Source organism: Sinocyclocheilus grahami, unplaced genomic scaffold (genome assembly GCF_001515645.1).
Source record: "Sinocyclocheilus grahami isolate Dianchi unplaced genomic scaffold, SAMN03320097.WGS_v1.1 scaffold55.1, whole genome shotgun sequence".
Taxonomy (NCBI): domain Eukaryota; kingdom Metazoa; phylum Chordata; class Actinopteri; order Cypriniformes; family Cyprinidae; genus Sinocyclocheilus; species Sinocyclocheilus grahami.
The window spans coordinates 3,572,130-3,582,587 of NW_015505234.1; the positions used below are offsets into that span (position 1 = coordinate 3,572,130).

The following is a 10,458-nucleotide window of genomic DNA, read 5'->3' on the forward strand; positions in this document are numbered from 1 at the left end:
GACTCATGAAGATCAGTTGTGACTTGACTGGACTCATGACAATCAACTGTGCCTAGACTTGACTCGGGAAGATTAGCTGTAACTTGACTGAACTCAGGAAGAACAGCTGTGACTAGACTTGACTCCTGATACTGAATTGTAACTTGACTTGGCTCATGACGATCAACTGTGACTTGACTAGACTCATGACTATCAGCTGTAACTTGACTAGACTCATGATAATAAACTGCCACTTGACCTGACTCATGATGATTCACGTGACTTGACCAGATGCGGTTGTGTCCGCCATCTTGTGAGTGTGCTCTGCTGTCGCCGCCATCTTGTGAGCGTGCTCTAGTGTGGCCGCCATCTTGCGATCAGGCTCCGCTGCTGCCACCATTTTGTGAGCGTGCTCTGGTACAGCCACCACTTCAGTCACACAATGGAAAGTGTGACATCTGGTGGTGAATAAACGGAAGTCCAAGACCCGAATTCGTGACAATAATACATTCAATTAAGAATAAATAATTTATAATTAATAAAAAAAACAATACATACTGTATGTGTGTATATATGTTTATATGTGTGTGTGTGTGCGCGCACGTTTTTGTGACAAATGAGGACATACATTTGTATAATGACAAAGGTATGACAGGTATTACAAGGAGAAGGTGACTTTTCAGGACATTACCCCAGGTCCCGACTTTTCAAAACGCTTATAAATCACACAGAATGGAGTGTATTGAAAATCTGAAATAGCACAAAGTTTCCTGTAAGGGGTAGGTTTAGGGGTAGGGTTGGTGTAGGACAATAGAATATACGGTCTGTACAGTATAAAAACCATTACGCCTATGGGATGTCCCCACTTTACACAAAAACAAACCTGTGTGTGTGTGTCTATATACAGTGGTGTGAAAAAGTGTTGGCCCCCTTCCTGATTTCTTATTTTTTTGCATGTTTGTCACACTTTAATGTTTCAGATCATCAAACAAATTTAAATATTACACAAAGATAATGCAACTAAATACAAAATGCAGTTTTTAAATGATTTCATTTATTAAGGGAAAAAAGCTGTCCAAACCTACGTGGCCCTATGTGAAAAATGTATTTCCCCCTCCTGTTAAATCATGAAAGAACTGCAATTAACCCCATTATTTTAGAAAGCTGAGTTAAATTTCACTAGCCACACCCAGGCCTGATTACTGCCAGACCTGTTGAATCAAGAAATCACTTAAATAGAACCTGTCTGACAAAGTGAACACTTTTTCACACCACTGTATATACAATATATATATGAATGATAAATATAATGAATGATAAATATAATTAATAATTATAGACCTTTCAGCAAGTTTAGATAGCAAATTTGGTAGACAAAAAGATAATACAGTAGCAGAAACATTGTTCAAAATATATTTTATTTCTTTTTTTCCTTGCCACTGTATCGGCATTGTTCAGGAATGTGAAGACCTAAAAAAGGAAAACAAGTATCTGTCTGACGAAATTCAAATGGAAAGGATCATGATGAGGACTGAGAGTGAGCTCACCATGAGAAACCTGCGCAATCTCAACCAGGAACTCCAGGCCCAATTTAAAGAGGTGTGTACATTACACATCTGACATCACAGAAGATGCAGAGGAACAAAAAATAATGTTTGTGCCCCTTTTTTTCTTTATAACAATTAGTTGAAACAGAAGCTTCATGTCAGCCAGCAGAGGACGACACTGTGCTCCAGGGCGGCTGGGGATGCTGATAGAGGACGAGCAGAGGCGGACAAGAGCAGGGCACTGGCGGAGGCCCGGGCTCTGGACAGCAGGCAAGAAAAAGATCTCGCAGTAGCTGATAAAACACGACTCAGCGAAGAACTACACCTGCTGAAAAAAGTGGTATAGATACAATATCATACAAACAAGATGCAAAATAATGCTATATATAGCTTCACTATATTAATTTGCATACTGTCATCCATAGCACAATGATGTCCAGCTACTTTTAGCTCAAGCTGAAAAGAATTACTTTGAGACCAAGCTTAAACTAGACAGGGTGTCAGGAGAAAAGCAGGCTCTCCTGGAGGAGAACAGAATACTGGAGGATGAGAGGAACACGTTACGACACAAACTGAAGGAGCTGACTGAGGAGAATGTGATTATAATGGAAAAGTAAGCTAAAAAGCATTCATGCCATTTATCTTTGGTTATATAAGCATTGTGAATGGATCCTGGCGTGGCAGTTTTCAGGCTATTTTCAGGAATAGTTTGGTTCATGATGCTGTCTGTCACTGTCATGCTCTCTCTCTGTAGGGAGGTGAACTCCAGACGCAGAGCTCTGGTTGCTGAAGAGCAGAGAGAAAGGGCTGATAAAGCCCAGCAGGAAGCTGAGCAGGAAAGACATTTAGCTGAGCGGGAGAGGGAAGATCGCACCAGGGAGTGTCTCAGCTGGAGAGAGAAGCACCAGGCTCTGGCAGAAGTCATCAGAGCACAGGAAGAACTCAAGTCTCTCAGGCAGACCAAAGAAGTATGTCCTCTCGAATGTAGGGCCATTCTTTTTTTAGTCCATTATGAATATATGTGTAAACACAGAATTTTACCATCACTTATTATACTAATTTTTCTCTTAACAAATCAACAAATATATATGGAAGCCCGTTTCCGCCACTAAATAAAAAAATATAATTCTGTAAGTCATAATAATGAGAAACTTTCTCAAAATTATGACTTAGTATCTCGTTATAATGAGAAACTTTCTCGTAATAATGACTTAGTTTCTCGAAATAATGACTTATTTTCTCATAACAATTTATATAATATTATATAAATATATTATATAATACACACACACACACACAAACAATTGGGGTCAGTAAGACTTTTTCTGAATAAAATTAATACTTTTTTCCAGCAAGTATGCATTAAATTGATCAAAAGTTTAAAGAGATTTATAGTTACAAATTATTTCTAGTTCAAATAATTTTTTTAATTTTAAATTTACCAAAGAATCCTGAAAAAAGGTATTACAGCTTCCACAAAAATATTAAACGGCACAACTGTTTTCACTATTGATAATAATAAGAAATGTTTCATGAGCATCAAATCAGAATATTAGAATGATTTCTGAAGGATCATGTGACACTGAAGACTGGAGTAATGATGCTGAAAATTCAGCTTTGCCATCACAGGAGTGCATTATATTTTAAAATATATTCAAATACAAAACAGGTATTTTACATTATTTTTACATTTAATATTTCACAATATTAAAGGGGTCCTATTATGCTCTTTTACAAAGTCTTTATTTTGTTTTGGCGGTATACTAGAACAGGCTCTCATACTAGGTTGTTCGAAAAACACATAATTTTTCACATATTTTACATTATTACAACACCTCTCTCCCCAGTCTGGCATGAACGGCTCTCCCTGTATCAAATGAAGGCCCGCCTTCTGAAATACCAAATGTGCTGTGATTGGTTAGCTGGGCCAGTGTGTGTTGTGATTGGCAGCACTCGGCTGCTGGTAGGGAAATTTCATGCCCCTTACCATAGCCGCCTGCTAGCTTCAGTGCAAATATTGCATCAAAATCAAATCAATTTGAGCGCGATTTTAACCCGGATGATTGTAAACACTAAGTTTGTCTACCTTGGGAAAGCTAGCGTGTCTCCGACATAGTGATAATAACACTGGTTGCCTTCTCTAGTGCAGCTCAACCAGGTCTCGTCCCATTCGTCGATATTTGTGATATCACAAATCCCAGAAAATATGCGTTGTAGTCCAAACGAGTCGTTCGTTGTAGTTTTTGAAAAGTGATTTCTGTTAAATAAAATATCTCCTTTTGAAGCGGACTTCGAGCTTTGCAGATCTTTTTTTATGCTCTAACAGCAACATTACAGACTAACTAAAGTTGAAAAAGTGAAACAGCATGAAAGGACCCCTTTAAAAGTGTTTTTACTGTATTTTGGTCAAATAATTGCAGCCTTGGTGAACACGAGACTTTAATTTTCTTCTTAAACATATTACTGATCCAAAACTTTTGAATGGTCATGAATATATAGAAATGTCTTTTTTAAAAATTAAATATTCATGGGCATGATACATAGAAATAGTAAGAAATAACCCTAAAAATGACTTTTCAAATTGGAACTACCACCCATCTTGTGAAATGATTGTTTTAACTTTCTAAACTGATTGCACAATATCACATACTTGCATCTCACTTCAGTGTCAAGCTAATATTAAGAGCTACTTCCTGTGTATGACTGAAAGCGACCAGAGGGTTAAGATCCTAAAAAATCAAGATGGCACACCAAGGAACTTCACGGTAAAGTCTCTTGCCGGTCATTCCTACACATTAACAAGTGTAAATGCATTCATTTACTTGCTAGATAATAGCATTAAACAACATGCACTCAACAGGAAGGAGACCCTGTGTACATCTCCACACCTGACCTCAACAGTGAGGATTCAGAGAGGAGTTCAGGGAGGTAGGTCTTATCAATGCTAAACTTTGGTTAGCAAATGTATTGAGTGTTAATTGGTCTCATCTCTTCAGCAAGACGATGTTTAGGGTGGCTGCACCTCGAGTTGGACGGGACACTGGCCCATCCCACTTCAGAGAGCTGTCACCAATGCCAGATACCCATGATTCTGGATTTTCAAGGCGAAACAGGAAAGTGGAATATTTCTGGATCCCCACTGATGAGGAATAAACATGAATGTCTAGTTTTAGATATATTGCCCAAACAACAACATATTGGTTGTAAACATGTTGCTCTCAAATCTCCTTAAATGTTGTGCTAACAACCAAAAACAACCATTACTGTATCCCTGTGGTTAAAAAAAAAGAAAAAAAAAAATTTGATTCTGGCAAAATAGTTCTCTTCACTTGAAGAGATTCTGAACAATGAAAGGTAAAATTCTCAGTGCATTTCTTATAAAACATGCCAACGAAAACACTTCAAGCTGATCAAGTTTTTCTTTTATTGTGACTTCAGCAATAGTGGTGATGAAAACAGCACTAAACAGCCTTACAATGACATGATCATAAGCCATTTCCTTTCTGACAACTGGACTGCAGTTAACACGTTGGCAAATGCAAGTTCACAAGATTAACTTTGTCAAATACAGTTAAAACACCCGTCAATAAAAGGTTGCCTTGAGAACCCCTTACTGACAAGGGCAAAAGCCTTTCACCTCTTCTGGGTTTTAATGATTCTTCTGATTTTTATTGACATTTAATGACCCATTAAAAGGCAGGTTAAAATAATCCACTACTTCGATGTTTATGATTGGAATAATTTGCAACAGATCAGTGGGACCTGAAGGGCAACATTACTACTGCCATTATACAGAGAATACATTGCAGTTACCTTGTCAGAACGCACTTTAGACAACATTAATGAAGTAAGGCTGGGGCAGCAGAGGCATTAAGTTGACACTAGTAGCTTGATTTTTGCATCTTCAATGGAAAGCACTTAAACTCTACTGCAAGCTGAGATATTAGGTAGTGTATTGTGCAAAATCAAACTACGCAGATGTTCTGGATCTTAATTCAAGTCTAAAACTTTAGACTCATCAGAAGCCTGCACTAAACGCTTATTCAGTAGGAGGTAGAAATGGAAACTGCTAACATGTTACAGTTTTACAGATGTTTAAATCGTGCACTAGGGGTGAAGGATATTGCAACCGCCCCAGAATAACACTAATAAAAGCATCTACAGCGTAACCTATTAAGGCCATTCAACCAGGATCTCATGATTCATTTTAATCAATCCCCAAGACAGACTGCAAACAAATCATTGGTTCTATACCCAAGTTTCACTTACGCTGAGACGCTGAAAGTTTTTCTGTCCTGTGTCTTGTGAAACAAAAACAAATTAAACCAGACAAAACATGTAAGATTTGACTACCACTTTTTCTACTGAAAAAGCATAGCGGTTCTGAAAATAAAGATGATAACAAGCCTGACATTGGTTATGATGCGAGAAACCACATTAGAGACGTTATGATAATGGTATTACTACGTCTTGCATTTAATTCATGAGCCTAGCAGCAGTGTACTGTAATTGGCTGAGTGTGAGCTACTGCAAAGAGTGAAGGAACCAAAGAGAAGACAGCAAGTCATGTAGCAGGAAATTAATGTGTACTAGAAGATTAGTCAGCTTCCTCCTCAGACTCCTCTTCCTCAGCTGTCTCAAGCCAAGTCAGCCACTGATTCACCTGAAAAGAAAGATTAAAGACTTGTAAATGAACATTCTTTTACTCAAAGGGTAAAAACCTTTCCATTTGAGAACATTCGAGTTCACAGTAGTTAAAAACACTTACCTGGAATAAGGCTTTCCCTTTTCCAGGAAACTCTTGAGAAATGTCTTCTTTCCATTTAAGAAAAGCTTCCTCCTCAATGATCTCCATGTCATAAAAGTTGACAAAGTAGCGAAGCAACATACCTAAATTACAAAAAAAACAAACACCACTCAGAAAATCTTAACAGACACAGCAGGTTACAATCCGAGTAGTTTCCGTACCTTTTGGGAAAGTGTTGGCATTGCAGTGCACCTGCAGGGCGTACAGGGCACCGACCTGCAGGTCAGCGTGATTGTGGAGGAACTTCTGCATGACTGGCATGAAAGAGAGTAGTAGTTGCTTCTCCTGGTCCAGCTGCTCTTTAGAAGGAGAGGCCAGTTGTTCATCACCTTCATTCACGCCAAGCTCAGCAAAGATATACTGCAGGAAGCTGTTAAATGGAAAAAACAGTAAGGCTTGTTAACAATGACGTCAATTACATCAATCTCAGTGTTGCATATCTCCATTTATGAATGTAATGCACATTTAATGGGCTGTACCTGGTCATAAGTATGTTGATGAAGCCCTTGTCGGTGTGGAGCTTGGGAGAAATGTTATCTTTGATCCACTTGTAGATGGCCTGAGGAGAGGGGTCTGCCTTGATCTGCTTCAGCAGTTCCTTCTCCAGTTTCAGCAAGGGGAAAAGGAAACTTAAACCTTTCCCTTCAAGAACCTCCAGCATACGGTCCTTATTCTGGTCAATTTCTAAGAAACAAAAATATCTAGTTAAATATAGCATGTCATCAAAATCAATCCTATTTAATAACAAAATAAATGCTGTGAATGACCAATCAGAAACAACTATTTCAGAGTTGTGTGTAGGAAGGAGACATACCAGGAAGCATTTTCTGCATGTTGATCTTGCTCTGCTGAAAGAGATCTGTGAGCCACTCACGGTCCTTAAGCTTGGAAGCTTGCTGCAGGCATAGCAAGAAGAGAGGAAAGTGGTTGCCGTTCTCCAGTGGATGAGCCAGTTCTGCCACACTGACCAATTCAGCAATGATGGCCCGTGCTGCAAACTGCGCTAGGTATGACTTCACCAGAGGAATGTCCACCTCAATCTTAGGGCATTGATCCAAGACATTCAGCAGAGCCTGTTGACAAATCATTATTATGGGAATTAGATAATGAAACAATAAATACAAATATTTTGACTGCTGAAGGGGAAAAAAAAAGCAAGGTAACTTACCTGCATGAAGTTGTCCCCAGTGATAAAGCCCTCAGTGCGCAATGTATGGATAAGAGTGCTAGCCTGTTCCCGGTCCTCATCACTTCTCTCCAGAGAACATAAGATGATTTTACTCAACATCTCTGGCAGAAAGTGTTTGGGAGCTTTCATCTCTTTCACACCACTGACAGCATCCTCCATGTTCTTACTGTTCAGATAATCGGTCACAATGTTCTCCTGTTGTAAACAAAATCAGTAAACCATTAGAAAGTCTCTAACAACCGGTGATGAAAATGCTTGGAGTACAAAAGTGTAGGACAACAAAGATACGCACAGTCATTTTCAGCAGTTCCTCCTTAGCAGGCACTGGTTTCTTAGTAGTTTTTTGAGGTTTCTCCTGGATCAGAGGCGGGTTGGTTTTCAGACCAAGTTGAGGAGGCTAAAAAGAACACAAGGAAATTATTGATTTTTCCTAATGCCATGTCATTCCACGGACACTTTTAAAAGATATGCAATATTAATCGTAACTAAAGAGAGAGTTCAGCAAAGCTGAGAGAATTTTCTACTAGGGCTGTGTATCACCAGCAAAGTAACGATACGATACGCATCACGATACGGGACTACACTGAATTTCACCTCAGAAGAATTTAGTAAGACAGCGGTTTATTAAACACTGCATACCATAGGGCCGTTGCTAACTATTGGCAGAGCAGTTGACCTCTGCATTATGAAGGGCCTCCATAACTGTACCACAGTACAATAGCCTATAGGTAATGGCATCATGTTTAAATTGGGCACTCCCCACCAGGTACAATATTCTGATTGTTTGCATCTTGTTTTTAAGCCCATAAATAATGTACTTGTTCTAATACATTTATATTGTAATGTACTCATTCTAATATTAAAATCATCTTAACATTGCACAAATCAACACTCTCGCTACGTTAAAAAAAAGAAAAAAAAAAGAGTTCTAAACTAATGCGCTGTCTTCACTGTATCTAACACACAGGTTTAGTCAGATCACACTAAACATGCACATTCTTTTTCACGTTTAGACAAACTTAACGCTGCCCCGCAATTTTATCAATAAAATAGTTTAATCGCTGAAGAGCTACATTATCTTTCTCAACAAGGAGCTGGTAACGTCATCGTTTCTAAAGCAATTAAAGCCACAGCTTCACTGTTAATAGAGAAACGCGGCAAAACGGTGGTAATCCTTACATTCACAGCCTCTCTCTCATAAATTAACACTTGATAAATGACACTTTTCTGATAATAGAATATTGAAGTGGAGATCGCTAAACTGCAAGCTAACCTGTGTTTTCAGAAAGCAAGTGCATTTAAACACAGTGGAGAGAGAGCGCGTGCACATGGTCGCCAGGTTGACAAAGATAAGTAGCACACTTAGCAGATATTTCCGTATTGCGCAAGTGGGAAGCTCTGTTTTGGGGATTACATTTCTTTACATCAGGCAACCCGGTTGTGTTCCTCTGCGGCCAGATTAAACCTCGTTGTAGCCTATATATTATGCTCTATTCATTATTTTTTAGAAACCTTGCACTTTTCTACTCTGTTTTAAACGGTGTTCTTGTATTCAAATTAAGCACGGTCCACTGCAGCGCACGTGCCACAATATCGATACAGGGCCAGCTTCGTATCGATGTATTGAACACAGCACTATTTTCTACCTGTCCAAGTGGTGGAGTCTGTGTCCGTGGAGGCTGAGCACTGGGTGGAATCATGGTAGGAATCTGGGGATGCAGTTTTGGAACTTGGTTTTTATTCATGAGGAACGACTGAGCAGGTCTAAGGCTGATCTGTAAGAATGGATCATGGGGGAAAAAAAAAAAAAAAAAAACATTGTTAGGCTAGTTACAAAGAATAAAATGCTTGATACTATTTTGACAATTCACACCCTCATATCTCATAATCGCTGTCAGCGGACTGGCTGGCAGTTTAAGAGTAAGGGATAGACGAGAAGCATAAGGAGGAGAGAAAGAACAGGAAGAAACAAAGAACAGACAAAGTAAGAAAACTGCCATCCAGTGGAGTCCCTCAGAATAACGCGTCTTTTTATAATCACAGGGTGGATGTTGTTTTGGTTTTACTTGGCACTTAGTGCCTCTGGTTTACCTCGTCTGCATTGAGCTGCCCCTTCTTGAAGCGTGGAGGCATGTCCTTAGATTGAGCTTGCTGCTGGTTTGAATGGTTCTGGTTTTGATTGTGAAAATGCTGATTTTGTCCCTATGGATATATTGTTTAGTAATTTCATAATAATGGGTTTGAGAAAGGTTGAAAAAAGGTAATTATAGCTGTAAGTGCTGCAAAAATATTTATGTTTACCTGATTAGACTTGATGAAAGGCTTCATACCCAAGTCAAACTGTGACTGTGGTTGGGAAGCCATGTGTGCACTGTGGCCATTAAAAAGAGGATTTGTACGATGACGTCCTAGGGTGGGGGAAAATCTGTCCTGGATCACACCTGGACCAGTCCCTATGCAACTACCTGCATATATAAATACAGTAAAAATAAAGACATGGCACATCTATCTATCTATACACACACACAACACTTTTGTTTTTGCCCCCATTTTTCATGAGCTGAACTCAAGGATCTAAGACTTTTTCTATGTACACAAAAGGCCTATTTCTCTCAAATATTGTTCACAAATCTGTTTAAATCGGTGTTAGTGAGCACGTCTCCTTTGCCGAGATAATCCATCCACCTCACAGGTGTGGCATATCAAGATGCTGATTAGACAGCATGATTATTGCACAGGTGTGCCTTAGCACAAAAGTGTTGTGTTTATAATTTTGTTCAGTGTATATATTAGGGTTGGGCCAATAGACATGCCATCGTCCATCGCCGATGGCTGACAGACATCACGATGTTAAGCTATGTGGTAAGTGAACTTTCATGTCCTGTAATGCAACAGGCTACCGCTAGCAAGCGGCTAACCTTTTAGTGGCTCCATAT

The 10,458-nt window shown here is 39.1% G+C and overlaps 1 protein-coding gene across 2 annotated transcripts in view; it reads right to left on the reverse strand.

The window, feature by feature from the left end:
- Window positions 1-4,930: 4,930 nt before the first annotated feature.
- LOC107583809 (eukaryotic translation initiation factor 4 gamma 2-like) overlaps window positions 4,931-10,458 on the reverse strand; it is a 12,536-nt gene continuing 7,008 nt past the window's right edge. For both annotated transcript variants that reach the window (XM_016270146.1, XM_016270147.1), the window contains 10 exons: window positions 9,824-9,987; window positions 9,614-9,724; window positions 9,169-9,297; window positions 7,815-7,919; window positions 7,502-7,717; window positions 7,148-7,406; window positions 6,813-7,017; window positions 6,495-6,703; window positions 6,295-6,416; window positions 4,931-6,189 (listed from right to left, as the gene is read on the reverse strand). In XM_016270146.1, the coding sequence (XP_016125632.1) occupies window positions 6,124-6,189; window positions 6,295-6,416; window positions 6,495-6,703; window positions 6,813-7,017; window positions 7,148-7,406; window positions 7,502-7,717; window positions 7,815-7,919; window positions 9,169-9,297; window positions 9,614-9,724; window positions 9,824-9,987 (1,586 nt within the window). In that variant the 3' untranslated portion in view covers window positions 4,931-6,123. The remainder of the gene's footprint in view (window positions 6,190-6,294; window positions 6,417-6,494; window positions 6,704-6,812; window positions 7,018-7,147; window positions 7,407-7,501; window positions 7,718-7,814; window positions 7,920-9,168; window positions 9,298-9,613; window positions 9,725-9,823; window positions 9,988-10,458) is intronic.